This window comes from Canis lupus, chromosome 12, assembly GCF_048164855.1.
Source record: "Canis lupus baileyi chromosome 12, mCanLup2.hap1, whole genome shotgun sequence".
Taxonomy (NCBI): Eukaryota; Metazoa; Chordata; class Mammalia; order Carnivora; family Canidae; genus Canis; species Canis lupus.
The window spans coordinates 30483317-30498966 of NC_132849.1; the positions used below are offsets into that span (position 1 = coordinate 30483317).

Here is a 15650-nt window from a genome sequence, read left to right on the forward strand (position 1 = left end):
GAGAAACAGGCTCCATACAAGGATCCCGATGTGGGACTCGATCCTGGGACTTTGGGATCACGCCCTGAGCCAAAGGCAGGTGCTCAACCACTGAGCCACCCAGGTGCCCCACTCCAGGTAGTGTGTTTAAAAGCCCCAGTGAATTGCCTGACTCAGGGTAGGGGCTCACTGAAGGTGATTTAAATCTGAATCCTCAAGATTGTTATTTTGTAGCTATCCTGTGGCTCATGCACTTGACACAAAATAATCTGAAAAATATCTCAAGGATTCTGCTCTACTTTTCTACAGGAGTAGGACTTATGTTCACAGTCAAGCCTGGACTGTGGGCAAATGTGTGAAGCAGAGAAGGAATGGGGAGGGACTATTTATGGGAGCAAGTTTTCTTGGGGTGATGGAAATGTTTTTGAATTAGATTATGGGGATAGGTGCACAACTGTGGATGCAGATTAAAAACCATTGAATCATACATTTTTTATTTTATTTATTTATTTTTAAAGATTTTATTTATTTATTCATGAGAGAGACACAGAGAGAGAGGCAGAGACACAGGCAGAGGGAGAAGCAGGCTCCATTCAGGGAGCCCGATGTGGGACTCGATTCCAGGAGTTGATCCCGGGACTCCAGGATCACACCCTGAGCCGAAGGCAGGCTCCAAACCACTGAGCCACCCAGGAATCCCCATGCATACATTTTTTAAAGCTTTTATTTATCTGAGAGAGAGTGAGTGGGCAAGACAGCAGGAGGTGGGGGAGGGAGAGGGAGAAGCAGAGTCCACACTGAGCTGGAAGACCCATTCAACTTGGGGCTGGATCCCGGGATTCCGGGATCATGACCTGAGCTGAAGGCAGATGCTCAACCGATGAACCACCCAGGCACCCCAACTCATGCATTTTATTTTTTTTTTTAGGTTTTATTTATTTATTCATAGAGGCAGAGTCTCACAGGCAGAGGGAGAAGCAGGCTCCATGCAAGGCATAGACCCTTGGTGGGGGATGTTTGTTACCAAGTCAGGTTCAGCTTTAACTTTCTTCCAGTCTATCTATGCCCCATTGTCCTGCCTCTCTCCAGAAATTCAGAATTCACTATTCCCTAGTGCCAGGCCAGAACACAGGGCTACCCAGGCTCCTAGGCCCTGCTTTTCTGTACCTTAAGACCTGTCATTTCATTTAATAACCTCTCAAATATTACATATGCAGTAAACTTTGTAAGCACTTTTAGGGACTCAGAGAAAAACAAGATGCAGTTAGAACTCTTGAGAAGTTATAGTCTTGCAGGAGAAATGAGATGTACTGCAATTAAAAAGCTGAGTTGGGGGATCCCTGGGTGGTGCAGTGGTTTGGCGCCTGCCTTTGGCCCGGGGCGCGATCCTGGAGACCCGGGATCGAATCCCACATTGGGCTCCCTGCATGGAGCCTGCTTCTCCCTCTGCCTGTGTCTCTGCCTCTCTGTCTCTCTCTGTGTGACTATCATGAATAAATAAATAAAATCTTAAAAAAAAAAAAAAAAAAAAAGCTGAGTTGGGGTGCCTGGGTGGCTCAGTCAGTTAAGCTTCCAACTCTTGGTTTCGGCTCAGGTCATGATCTCAGGGACCTGAGATCGAGCCCCAAGTTGGACTCTGTGCTCCATGCAGAGTCAGCTTGAAATTCTCTCCCTCTCCCTTTACCCCTCACCCTGCTTCCAGAGAGAGCTCTCAGGGAGCAGACTCCTCTCTTGTTTCCCTCTGCCCCTCCCCACCATACTCGCTCACTTGCTCTCTCTCAAAGAAATAAACCTTAAAAAAATTTTTTTAATAAAAAAAACCTGGGTTAACAAAAAACGAAAATTCCACACGTTCTCATATCCCCTCACCTTTCTTCCTTAACTACAGCACCCCACCACTGTCTCTGGCAGACAGTCTCTCCTTTGTGTCCTATCCGCTCCTCCTGCAGTGTATTCAATAAACTTCTAGCTCTTGGGGCAGCCCCAGTGGCTCAGCGGTTTAGCGCCACCTTCAGTCGAGGACATGATCCTGGGGACCCGGAATCAAGTCCCGCATCAGGCTCCTTGCATGGAGCCTGCTTCTCCCTCTGCTTGTGTCTCTGCCTCTCTCTCTCTCTCTCTCTCTCTCTCTCTCTCTCTGTCTGTGTCTCATGAATAAATAAATAAAATATTTTAAAAATAATAAAAATTTTAAAAAATAAACTAGCTCCTTAAGAAAGGGGGGGGGGGCCCTGAATGCAATCAGTGCCACAAGGGGGCGTTGTGGGAGATGAGAAAAGTCCCTTCTGATTGATGAAAATGAGGGAGTTTACAGTTGTAAAGGATGGCTAGGATTTCAGTAGAGGCAAGGAGTGGGAGATATTTCAAGGGAATACGGAAAAAGTAAAGTATGAAGGTGAGAAGACAAAGACATATCCTAGGAACTGTTAGAAACTCAGTTCAGTTGAGTGAAGAGCAAATGTAAGGAATGGAACATGTAATATAGATATAATTTAGAATCTCTTGAAAACAAATGCCATTGTAAAAAGTTTTTACCTTTTTCTAGGAGATAATATAAACCCATACAGACTTCTGGTTGGAGGGGGGCTGGTTGTGTTTTGCAGCTTTATAGCAGGTGTTTGGTTAGAAGGACTAACATCTAGATTAAGCAAAAGCTTACTATTTATCACATAGGAAGCATTGCAAAGTACCACTTTAGTACCTGGTCTCATTTAATCCCCATAAAGCCCTCTCAAATATATTTCCCCCATTTTGCCAATGAAGAAATCGAGGCCCAGAGAAGGTAACTGACTTGCCTGGCCTTGCCTGCCTCAAAGCCAGGCTGTCTCATTCCAGATCCTTTGTAAGGGGCTTCCTTACAGAGCTGGGCACGAGGAAAGTGATTCTCATAGTGCTGGGTAAGGTGTAGGAGGGAGAGTGAGGTGTAGGAAGGACCAAACACGGAGGAGGGCTGGGAGGCTATTAAAGGAGGCCGGCAAAAAAAAAAAAAAAAAAAAAAAAAAAAAAAAAAGGAGGCCGGCAAGAGGTTAGGTGTCCCTGATAGGATTACCACAGACAGGGGTAACAGAATGTTAGAAATGTGAGTAAAATTCAAAGGGACTTGGTGATTGTCTTTGGTGTGTCCAGGAACCCATTAGGTTGCTTGAACTCTCAGGGTTGGAGAAGAGGAGTGCTGGGTCATCAAAAAGCCCCTGGTAACTTGCATACTAGGTGGTGAAATGCCTCATGCTCTAGGATTGAATATTAACATTACAGGGTTCGAGTGAAGCTAAATTGAACGATTCCATGGGCTCCTGGGTAGCTCAGGTCATGATCTCGGGGTCGTGGAATCGAGCTCTGCATTGGGCTTCCTGTGAAGCAGGGAGTCTGCTCCTCCCTCTCCTACTCTCCCTGCTTGTGCTCTTTCTCTCTCTCTCCCAGTCAAATAAATAAATTTAAATACAATTTAAGTAAATAAAATGTAAATAAATAGACTCCAGTAAACACAATATTCTACATGGAGAAGGGATTCAGTACATGTTAGTTCCCTCTTCATTTGCTTAGAACATCAGTTCACCAAGTCATGCACACTTTTGAACTACTCCATGCATTCACTTCCTCATTTAGCAAAATTTTGTTGCCTTGTCTGTGCCATTTACATCACACTGGGTTCCAGGGCTGCACCAGCAAACAAGACCTATGCACATAAAGGTAAGATTTAACCATGTAGTAACAACATTGATTTTCTAACTCCTCATCTGGTATATGATTCTAAACAGGCTTTGCTCCCTTTCAGGTCTTCACCCCAGGAGGCAATGCCCTTGTATTAACCAAGAGGCAGTCTGACGCAGTGATTAAAAGCATGGACTCAAAAAAAAAAAAAAAAAAAAAAAAAAAAGCATGGACTCTGGTGTCAGGCTGCTGGGGTTTGGACTCCCACTTCCCCCTTCCCAGCTGTGCAATCTTAGGTCAGTTCTTAATGCCTCAGGTGCATCAGCTGCTAACCGGAGATAGTTTTCCTTTAGGGGGCTGCGCACCTACAGCTCCACCAGGAAATAGTAAGGAAACTGAAAGGACTGTCCAGCAGAGCTGCATTTCTCAAAGGCATTTATGAAGTACTTTGTGTCTGGAGGCAGTTTGCAACTCAAACACAGGAAAACTGTCTCACTGTCATATCCTTGCTTTCTCTTATCAATGGTCTTACCTGGTGGCCCTTCCACCCAGCAGACTTGGTGCTTTATTTTTAAGATTTGAGGGATGCCTGGGTGGCTCAGTGCTTGAGTGTCTGCCTTTGGCTCAGGTTGTGATCCTGGGGTGCTAAGATCGAGTCCTGCATCAGGCTTCCTACAGGGAGGCTGCTTCTCCCTCTGCCTATGTCTCTCTCTCTCTGTGTCTCTCATGAATAAATAACTTCTTAAAAAAAAAGATTTGAGAGAGTGAGTGAGAGAGATGGAGCAAGCATGAGCAGCGGGGGTGGGGTGGGGAGGGGTGGAGGATAAGCAAACTGTTGAGCAGCAAGCCCAATGCGGGGCTCCATTTCAGAACCCTGGGATCGTGACCTGAACTGAAGGCTAATGCTTAATCCACTGAGCCACCCAGGCACCCCAGCAAACTTGGTTCTGAATGGCCGTTGGCTCTTCTACAAACTCTAGCCCTCACATGGAAGGTGACAGTTTGCCAGGACTAGACGTATCCAGTAGCACAGCTGTAGGTTGGGTGGCTGTGCCAGAATGTTGTGTGTCGGGGCCACATGGTTAGGCTACATACGTGACCTCAGCAGGTGACTGAGAAGTCATTTTGGAATGCAGGTAGCCATATGCTTGTTGAGAGATGACGTCCTAACTATATGTAAGATAGATTCCCTGTAAAGGCTGTCCATGTCAAGGCATGGCTCATGCTGGTTCTGTGATGGATCCATTCCTAACAAGGCAACTGGTGGTTTCCGCCACAGATGTAGGACAGCCTGTTGTAACAAGCTGAGTCTCCCACTTGTACCAGGCAGCTTCTGTTAGGCTTTCTCCTCTCTACTATCCCTTCCCTCCAATTTCCATTGCAGAGTACAGGTTTTAAAAAGGAAAAACCAGGGGCAGCTGGCTGGCTCAGTTGATGGGAGCATGCAACTCTTGATCTCAGGGTTGTGAGTTTGAGTCCCTCCCCATGCAGAGATTACTTAAATAAATAAGCTTTAAAATAAATGAAAGAGGGATCCCTGGGTAGCGCAGCGGTTTGGCGCCCGCCTTTGGCCCAGGGCGCGATCCTGGAGACCTGGGATCGAACCCACGTCGGGCTCCCGGTGCATGGAGCCTGCTTCTCCCCCTGCCTATGTCTCTGCCTCTCTCTCTCTCTGTGTGACTATCATAAATAAATAAAAATTTAAAAAAATAAATGAAAGAAAAAAGAAAAAGAATGAACCAAAAGGCCATACCTGTATTTCTTCTTCCTACACCCTTGTACACCTTCCTCTCTGGACTCTGATTTTCTTTCCTTTTGACAGCACCAAGTTTCTGCCTACTAATCTCCTCAAGCCCCAGACTGCCAACTGGGATGAAATCCAAATCCTAAGCCCCATTTTTTCCTGAGGCACTATAGCCTTAACTGTGCATCCAGCCAACTTTTTAAAAAGCCAACCAGCATGGACACAGTATTTGTCATGCACTTGTGATGGCCCAGTGAGAGGAAGATTGCCAAATGTAAGTCCTTCTCAGGAGCAGATGCCAGCAGCTGAGAGCAGCCTGAATGAAGTCTCAGGATACTAATTCCTGCCAGAGATCAATGTGCCAAGGAAATAGGAAAAGAAAGCATACACCGTGTGCCTATCACACTAGTACCCCAGAAGCCCCCTGGGAGTCCCCGCCAATTGCTTTTCTCCCCCTCTTCCCACCAGAGATAACCATGTCCCTGATTTTTTTTTTTTAATTTTATTTACTTATTCATGAGAGACACAGAAAGAGGGAGAGGCAGAGACAAAGGCAGAGGGAGAAGCAGGCTCCACACAGGGAGCCCGACATGGGACTCGATCCCGAGTCTCCAGGATCAGGCCCTGGGCTGAAGACAGCGCTAAACCGCTGAGCCACCCGGGCTGCCCATGTCCCTGATTTTTAGATTAGCCTGGCCCTTGCTTTTCTCCATAGTCTTACTACTTATGTATGATCTTTATTTTTTTAAAGATTTTTATTTATTTATTTATTTATTTATTTATTTATTTATTTATTTATTTATTTATTTATTTATTTATTCATTCATTCACGAGAGACAGAGAGAGAGGCAGAGACACAGGCAGAGGGAGAAGCAGGCTCCATGCAGGGAGCCCACTGTGGGACTCAATCCCGGGACTCCTGGATCACACCCTGAGCCAAAGGCAAACGCTCAACCATTGAGCCCCCCAGGTGTCCTATATGTATGATCTTTAAATAGAATCTTGCTCAGTTTTGAGAAAATGAGTAGCAAGCATGATACCCTGTCGTGCAGAGAGGATGGTATGGTCCCAATAGATGGAGGCACCAGAAGAAACAGAGACAAAGCAGAATGCCTGCATCGGAGGCTAGCCTCAGCTCCCCTGAGTATCTCTGGAGCCATACCAGGCTGTGGGTGGACAAGGCCACAGAGAAGGCCTAGAAGCACAGGGTTAGGGCAGTTGGACATCTAGCAGGGTCATGGTATGGACCAGTGCAGCTTCCTGGAAAGGGGTACATGTGAGGGGTCTTCATTTTCATTTTTTAAAATATTGCATGGCCCAAACTCTTGTCTTTAGTCTACTCTCACTCTTGTTTGGTAGTTTGGCTAAGTATAAAATTCTAGATTTGGAAACCATTGCTTCTAGTGCTGTGCTGACAGAAGTCTGACACCCTGTTTCCTGATCCTGTGTGTGTCCTCTTTCTGTCCTGAAGCTTGTAGAATCCTCTGTCCTGAGTGTTCTGAAACTTTATGACAAGATACCTTGGTGTGGGTTCATTTTCATCCATGTGCTAGACAGTCTCAGTCTGAAAACTCATGTCCTCCAGCTACGGGATACAGGCTTTTTATTCCTTCTTCAGCAAGATCTCCTCCTCTCCATTTTGTTTTTTTTTTTTCTGGGCCCCCTGATTGTCATATGTGGGACCTACTTGGCAACCCTTATAATTTCTCTCCACTCTTTTCTAACCCTTGGCACTTTCACTCTAATTTGGGGAGACTTCTTCTGTTTTACCCTTCAGTCTCTAGAGAAGCTTCCACACCTGTACATCCCTCACTCCACGCTTTGCCAACCACTCCCAGTTAGGTTATGCCAAGGAGAGGCACATAAAGGAGACTGCAGAGCTGGAAAAAAGGACTTGTTCCTTCTTGTCCACTTCCCCAGCCTGGGAGCACCCCCCACTGGCACTTCTTCAAATGGGCAGCAGCAGTTCCTTCCCATAGCAGCAGTTTGTGGATCTTCCAGGGTGTGTAGAACCAGGTTATCGTGTCCGTGTCCCCCCTCTCCGCCCCCCGCCAGATGCCAGCACCAGCCAAGCAGCATCCTCCTCAGGGGGCAGTTTCTGCTCTGCAGAGTCCTCTCTGAAATCTTTTTGAAGTTTTTCCTCTTTGTTCCTTTTGTTTTTCCAGCCCTGGGGGTAGTTGCTTCCCACAGTTGCTACTTGATACTTTGGATATCTAGTCAGCAGTTCTTTGTAAGAAGTTCTTTGTTCACGTTACAGGTTTCTGCCTCCTGACTAGACTGTTACAACTCCCACCTTTATTTTACAGAAACTCTCATCTTTAGCAGGTGATGGGAGACCAAGAAGGACACTTTTAAGGCAATATCCTGAAATCAGTGTTCTAGTTTATCCGTAGGAATAGGAGATGGTTTCCCCAATGGGGGTTCCATTTTGACAAAGTAGTAGTTCTTATGTGTTTTTGCCAAGGACATCCACAGGTGAAGCTCAGCATTTCAGCCTACATCCCTCTTAAAGGAAAGGACCAGCTCTAACTTATCTGGAAAGTATCCAAATATTTTACCATGCATTATTCAGAATGATTTTATTTTAAGGATACACAATATATATACATTTGTAAGTATACATGTGATGTATTTTATGTACATAGTTTAGATAGCTATTTAAAAGACAACCAGGGCCTGCTGGGAAATTATTTTCTACAAAATTGTGGAAAATAACAAAGATCAAGTTAGGAGACAAAAACTAGACATGGATACAAAGTATGGATATAGGTTTTCATAATCAAGAACAGTATCCTCACCATCTCCTCCTTGCTAGGTGGTCACCACAGGGCAGAAAACTTTAATCAAAGACATAGTTCCAGGGTGCTGATTCCCAGACTGTGAGGGAGAGAAGGGAAGAGCAACAGACAAAACAACTGATACTTTCATAGTGGGGTATATAGCTTTGCCACAGGCCCGCCACACAGCAGCTCCCAGAATGGAGATGTCCTGGTCACTGAAGCGATGAGCCTCCTTCTGCCAACTTTTTTTGGGCAAACTCAATCCCCTTGCCTCACCAGAATGTCAGAAAGGTCCTCAGTTCCTTCCAGCTTTAAATTCTGAAGGAAGACCAGACATATGAACTTTAGTGTACTGAAAATATAAGTATCACAAAACAGATTCTAATCAAGGTAACAGGGTAGTGATTATGAAGAATGAGATTTGTCCCATGATTGTAAGTAAAATTATGTTATAGCAAATATAATTTGCATGATAAAGCTAATTCCAAATCCTTGCCAACTGCAGAGAAAAAAAGCAAAAAGCAAGACTTCCCTGGCACGGATTCCTGAAATAGCCTTTCTCTGTAAAGGGCCCAAGAGCTAAGTTATTTGCTCCAGTAGGAGCTAAGAGAAATGGATGGGGAGGGAGTGTTAGACACAATCCATGCCTGTTCACTCTGTCCACGCATGGCCTTCTCCAGGCCCTCCCCTTACTGCTCCACAACCTCACCCCCAGAGAACCCTTTCTCTCCTGCTCAGCCCTTCCCCTTAACACCCCCACTCTCCCACTCCATGAATTCCCCACCAATTCGGGCGCTTGTTTCCCTCAGGACCTAAAGATTGTCAGAAACTCCCTTGCCTAAGCTCACCACAAGCACACCTCCCCTCACTTGATACTAGAGGCAGGTATGATGTGCTGGCACTCAGCAACCACCGCACCCTTTCTAGCACACCTGCCTGTACTGCTAACAATGGAAAGCTAAAATCACATCCCCCTCCTAAGTGTGACCTCTGCAGCTTGGGTTCCAAGTTAATAAGCTGGACCATGCTGGCACTGAGGACCATGGAGGCAGAGGATGCAGGGCCCATCACTGTATCCCAAGCCCCAACACACTGCACTTCTCTGGGGAGCTCATTACCAGAGTGGCTGATGAAGAGTCCAGATGGGAATGAAAGACTGGGAGAAAGAAGGCCACAAAGAGAGTCATGTTCTGGTATTAAGTGTTGTGAGATTTCACTTGATGGCTCTAAGCTCTGAGTTACCACTGATCCCTATAGATGATCATGGTAATAGGGGCAATGTTAGCAGTACAAATTTTCTCACAAAGCCCAAAGCTAAGCCCCAGTAATGGCCCAGTGCTCAGCCTAGTGGTTTCTGGTCTGGTGCAGCTCTCCATCCTTCAAATGCTGAGCACTCTAGGCCCCTAAAGACACACTTGACCACAGCAAAATGAACAATTCCAGCCCTACTGTTGGGGGAAGCAGAGCAATGGTACAGCCAGAGCTTTATGTACCCCCGTGAGGCCACAAAATCACTAATGCTTTTTAGCAGGCTTTCCTTGGCCTGTCTACTTGGGAATCAAATGAAGACCATATAGCTGGTTTCACACAGGGCAGAGGCAGGTTTCTGTGGAGACACACAGCTCAGGGCAACACTTCTCAGACTGGTGAAACTGAGTGACATCAATAATATATATATTTTTTCATCAATAATATTCTTAATCTGGACTCAAGATAAGGGTTTCTGAGCTTTGGCAGACACATGGTTTAGGAGCCTGTGTGTGCTAGGAGAACACACCTAGTCGGAGAATTCACCAGCACCTACATCCACAAAGATGGTGCAAAGTTCCAGGCCACCAAGCAGTCACGCTTCTGAATGTCAAAAAGAAGGAAGACTTGTGTTGCATGGCCCCCAGCCTTGTCTTCATGACTTCTGAACTGGACACATTGTCCAGTCAGCCATTGCTGCTTCCAGCCTTCCAACCAGCAGCCATGTGAGTTCAGTGGTCCTGAATCAACAATCATCCAGAGTGGCTCTGATATACAAGCTTTCCCTGACAGGAGTGAAGTTGGGTTGTTCTGTTCCTGCCTCAGTTGTGAGTGCCCAGGCCCAGCGGTCAGCATCATAGCTGGACACATGCAGCACTTGTCCTGGCTCATTGGCTCATCTACATCTCTTCCCCACCCAAAATCAAAACTAGCTTCTGCCAAATGCATACTTTCTTCTTCTTCAGTGAGGTCATAAGCTTAGAAAGAGAAAGAATGGTCCCTGAATCCCAGTGGTAGGGCCACTTGGAGAGGATAACAGCTGTGTTACACAGGCTGTCCTGGACAGAACCTCTCTCCTCTGGGCCTAACAGTGAGTCCAAACAAAGCCAGACCTGGGAAAGAGAGCCAAGCATCACCACATCACTTTCATTATGAGGCCAGAGGTCAGACACTGGCACGCAGGAAATCCCAGGCACTTCTGCAGCACCCAGTTTTTATTAGCATTCCAGTACAATCTTATCAGCCCTCTCAAACCACACATCGGTGTTCAGACACCGAAGAGCTCCCTCCCAGCTCAGGGCAGGGTGGAGGTTAGAATCTACAGTGGTGGTGCACGAGAGCAGTTAAGGCTAATGATGCTCTACTTCAAATACCAAAGTCTGCATTAGGGACCAGTTGCCCAGGGACACAAAGGATATCATGTCTCATGTAGTACCCCATATCTGGGCATGTTGCTGGCTGCCTCACTGGGCTGCCTCCCGGGAAGCACCAACAGATTCTTGACAAGATGGGTCCCCACCTACTCCACTGATAACTGCCATAGCTGCTCAGCTCTGCTGGCTGGCATACTGCAGGGCCTGGCATGCTGTCACAGCTGGCACTTCTACTGCCTATGTGACAAGACACTCTTCACAGCTTCTGGTGGTCCAGCTTGGCTGACAGCAGTCCTTATGTCTTGCTACTCCTTCCTCCTGCATTTGTCTTCCTCTCATTCTCACCTGTCCCCTCTTTCTCCACCAGGCTTCCATGTGTCTTGACTTTGGCACTGGCAGGGTTTGGCCTTTAAAGCCTGTGATGCCCAATGATATCAAAACACTTTATGTACTGAAGTTGGAAAATGACAAATCACAATTCAGCACCTAAAACTTTTCCATTTGGATTCTCATTATTTTCATTGCTAATAATACTCAATGGCCTTTTTCTAAGATATTTTGAAGCGCCTTGTTTTTTTTTTTTTTTTTTTTTTATTGAAGCGCCTTGTCAATCCTCTGGGGTTGAAAGTACTGCATAAGTCAGTCTGTTTAAGGTGTCCAATGAGGGTGCCCACAGAAGATCTACTAAGAAGCTGAAACAGGTTGCCATGAATAGAGAATAGTCCCATGTTTACCAAATTTACCTACCTTTTCATTTGCTAAATGTAGGAGACAGGCAAAGGCCAGAGGTATTGAGAGGTTCTGAGCCATGAGGGGAGGCAGGCTGAAAAACAAGGAGGCAAGTATTTAGTTAGGTACTGCAGTTCTAGGAACAAAGGCTCTTTCATCAAGTATGAATACACATGTCCAGTGAGCAAACTAAGGAGAAACAAATATTTCAGTAATATTTCGATAAGCAGGTTTTTCCAGTTTCTTATTTGGAAATAAAATATCACTTGTTCCATTCCAGCCAATGGTGCAGAAAATGCCTTTTTTTTTAACGCCTTTTTAAAAAGTTGGTCTATATTAACTACTTTATCGCTACAAAGAAACAGAAAAACTGCTCCAAGTATGAAAAGAGCAGATTGCATGCAGAGGATCTGTCACACTAGCAGCTCAGGCTGGTGCACTCTCAGCCAGGGCCCAGAGGAAGTGGTGGCGAGCCCCCTGCATTGGCTGGCGGGTACCTCCTCTGCAGGTCCTTTGTGAGCATGCTGAGCATCTTCTCATCAGCCACCTTCACCGGGTCCCCTTCTTTTCCAGTTTCACTGTGGTTTGCCTAACAGAAGAAGGATATTGACAATTCAGACATTTAGGGCCAGTTCACTTTGGAGAAAGCAATGTACAATTCAAAGTTGTATCTCTGAAAAGTTTACATCTGAATGAAACCAAAACATTTTCTAAGTTACATTATGAAGAAAAGCAACCCATAAAGGGACTCAGTGCTTCAGCCCTGGATCACGACACTGACTACCCACCACGATAAATGTGGATGTCAATGGCCAGTATAATCCCAGTAACGGAAAAGTTGCAAAGAGGCTTCTAGTTTCCTCAGAAGAAAACAAAATACAGAAATAACAAAAGCCATGATCATTTATAGCTTCAACTGGACTATACAACCAAGAGCAGGACAAAATCCATAATCTATTGGGTAAGCAGTTATCAAAGGATATCATGTCTGCACTAAAGTAACTCAAAATGTGTAATGGTGAGGGGCTGGAGTGACAGGACAGGATGGGTGACAGTATAGATAAAACAGTAATAACTTGGGACACCTGGGTGGCTCAGTGGTTGAGCATCTCCCTTCGGCTCAGGGCGTGATCCTGGGGTCCTGGGATCGAGTCCTGCATCGGGCTCCCTGCAGGGAGCCTGCTTCTCCCGCTGCCTGTGTCTGTGTCTCTGCCTTTCTCTCTCTGTGTCTCTCATGAGTAAATAAAATCTTAAAAAAAAAAAAAAAAAAAAACAGCAAAAACTACTGAAAGTAGGTGTTCATTATACTATTCTCTTCCTACTTTTGAATATGTTTGAATATGTTGTCTCTTTTTTTAAAAAAAAGATTTGAGAGAAAGTGTGTGTGAGAAAGCATGCATGAGCAGGCAGAGGGAGAGAGAGAGAGAATCCTCAAACGGACTCCCTGCTGAGGGCCAAGAAGGATGTGGGGCTTGAATCCCAGGACCCTGAGATCATGACCTGAGCTGAAATCAAGAGTCAGATGCCTGGGGCGCCTGGGTGGTTCAGCTGTTGGGCGTCTGCCTTTGGCCCAGTCGGGGGATTGAATCCTGCATCAGGCTCCCTGCCAGGGAGGCTGCTTCTCCCTCTATGTATGTCTCTGCCTCCGTGTCTTTCATGAATAAATAAATGAAATCTTTAAAAAAAAAAAAAAAGAGTCAGATACTTAACCGAGAGTGTCCTGTCTGAATATTTTCATGATGAAAATATTTCAGCTTCTTTTTAAATTTTTTTTTTTAAAGATTAAGTCCTTCATTAACTAGAATCCCTAGAGGACAGGGTATTATAAGTAATTTAAATTCACAGCTTAGGGATCCCTGGGTGGCGCAGTGGTTTGGCGCCTGCCTTTGGCCCAGGGCGCGATCCCGGAGACCCGGGATCGAATCCCACATCGGGTTCCCGGTGCATGGAGCCTGCTTCTCCCTCTGCCTGTGTCTCTGCCTCTCTCTCTCTCTCTCTCTCTCTGTGACTATCATAAATAAATAAAAATTAAAAAAATAAATAAATAAATAAATAAATAAATTCACAGCTTAAGTAGAACCCCTTCCCTACTTTTTTTTTTTTTTTAAAAGATTACTTCTTTATTTGACAGAGAGAGAGAGAGAACATGAGTGGAAGCAGAGGGATAGAGGGAAGCAGGCTCCTTGCTGAGCAGGGAGCTCAACATGAGGCTCAGTCCTGGGATTTCTGAATGAATGCTTTCTGTATTCAAGCTATTGATCTTGGAGCCTTAATCATGAGCCACTCCCCTCCCACATGCTAGGCACCTGGAAAGTAAGCAGAACATGTTACCTCTGTGTCTGCTTGCTTAGAGCACTTTGTCAGCAAGCTCCACATACTCTGCTTCAATTTCTTCATGTCCATCCTTTTGGCAGTCTTGGCATAATGAATTTCAATTTTATTTACCTGGAAAAGACAAAGTAAAATTAAGCAAAATAAACAAAATCTGTTGTATAATCAAAAGTCTGGAGTACATGGGATCCCTGGGTGGCGCAGTGGTTTGGCGCCTGCCTTTGGCCCAGGGCGCGATCCTGGAGACCCGGGATCGAGTCCCACATCGGGCTCCTGGTGCATAGAGCCTGCTTCTCCCTCTGCCTGTGTCTCTGCCTCTCTCTCTCTCTGTGACTATCATAAATAAATAAAAATTAAAAAAAAAAAAAAGAAAAAAAAAGTCTGGAGTACAAAGTATCTGGTTTAGTTTGATCAAAGCAGCTACAGAGCTTCCTTTGGATATGTCAAAACAGAGTCCCTCATTTTTATCTAATTTTTTGTTGATCAAGTGCAATCTACATTAAGACTAACCTGGAATTCCAGTGCAAAAGACAGGTCAATGAAATTATGAAATCACCAAGCCTGTCATCTGGTATGGAACAGACAAATGCTTAATATATGATCATTTCATATGAACTGAATTTGGATAAGATTGATGGGCTTTCTTTCTCTTTTTTCTCCCTCCCTCCCTCTCTCCCTCCCTCCCTCTTTTCTTTCTTTCTTTCTTTCTTTCTTTCTTTCTTTCTTTCTTTCTTTCTTTCTTTCTTTCTTTCTTTCTTTCTTTCTTTCTTTCTCTTTCTTTCTTTTCTTTTCTTTTCTTTTCTTTTCTTTCGTAAATGTGCTGCCAAAGAGAGCACTCTTTTCTTAATTTTTTTTTTTTTTTTTTTCTTTTCTTAATTTTTAAAAAAGATGTTAGGAGCACCTGGGTAGCCCAGTGGTTGAGTGTCTGCCTTTGGCTCAAGTCGTGATCCTGGGGTTCTGAGATCCCCAAAGAGAGCCTGCTTCTTCCTCTGCCTATATCTCTGCCTCTCTGTCTCTCATGAATAAATAAATATTTAAATATATAAAAATAAAAAAGATTTTAGTTCCAAGTAATCTCTATACTCAACATGGGACTTGAACTCACAACCCCAAGATCAAGAGTTGCATGCTTCACCAATGGAGCCAGCCAGACACCCCTGGCCAAGATTTTCCAAAGCCAAATACCTAGCCTCTCCCAGTCAGTACAGAAGATGATATTCCCTGCCTGCAGTCTTCATTCACATATTTTACCACTTTGCCCCTAGTCATATGGTTTAGCATCATCTCTAGAGATGGCTACTTCCACACAAACTTAATTAGCCATCAGTTCATTCCCAACACACCCCTACTGAGCAGTCAGCCACTTGGAGAGCAACAGGTTAAAACTGAGAAAGAAAAAAAAAAAAGAAAGAAAGAAAGAAATCAAGCCCAGACTGATGTTACTCTCATATAGGAGGAAGATTAAACAAATAATATAACAATATTATATTGTTATATATTATATATATATGTTATATATTAATATATATATTGTTATATTGTCAGGCAAATAATATAACACAATTCTTGGATTTCACCTTTACCTTCTGAGGCTCAGCAACCAGATTTGACTCCCCATAAGTGGTGATGTCCAATCCTTGGATTTCAGGCACGTCACCATTCTCTTGTGCTGTCTTAGGTGGATGGCAAGATGTAAGGTCAAAGGTTCCAGCTGGTCCCTCAAACAAGTCATCCAACTCTTCATAATCACTGTTGGCAGCCTAGGCAAGGAAACAGTTCTTCAAGTTTGGCAGAAGCCATCTGAAAGGCTTAGAA

At 44.7% G+C, this 15650-nt stretch overlaps 1 protein-coding gene across 3 annotated transcripts in view; it reads right to left on the reverse strand.

The window, feature by feature from the left end:
• Positions 1–7938: 7938 nt before the first annotated feature.
• NCAPH (non-SMC condensin I complex subunit H) overlaps positions 7939–15650 on the reverse strand; it is a 43589-nt gene continuing 35877 nt past the window's right edge. For all 3 annotated transcript variants that reach the window (XM_072770337.1, XM_072770335.1, XM_072770336.1), the window contains 5 exons: positions 15419–15595; positions 13836–13949; positions 12002–12093; positions 11523–11598; positions 7939–8472 (listed from right to left, as the gene is read on the reverse strand). In XM_072770337.1, coding sequence (XP_072626438.1) covers positions 8413–8472; positions 11523–11598; positions 12002–12093; positions 13836–13949; positions 15419–15595 — 519 coding nt within the window. In that variant the 3' untranslated portion in view covers positions 7939–8412. The remainder of the gene's footprint in view (positions 8473–11522; positions 11599–12001; positions 12094–13835; positions 13950–15418; positions 15596–15650) is intronic.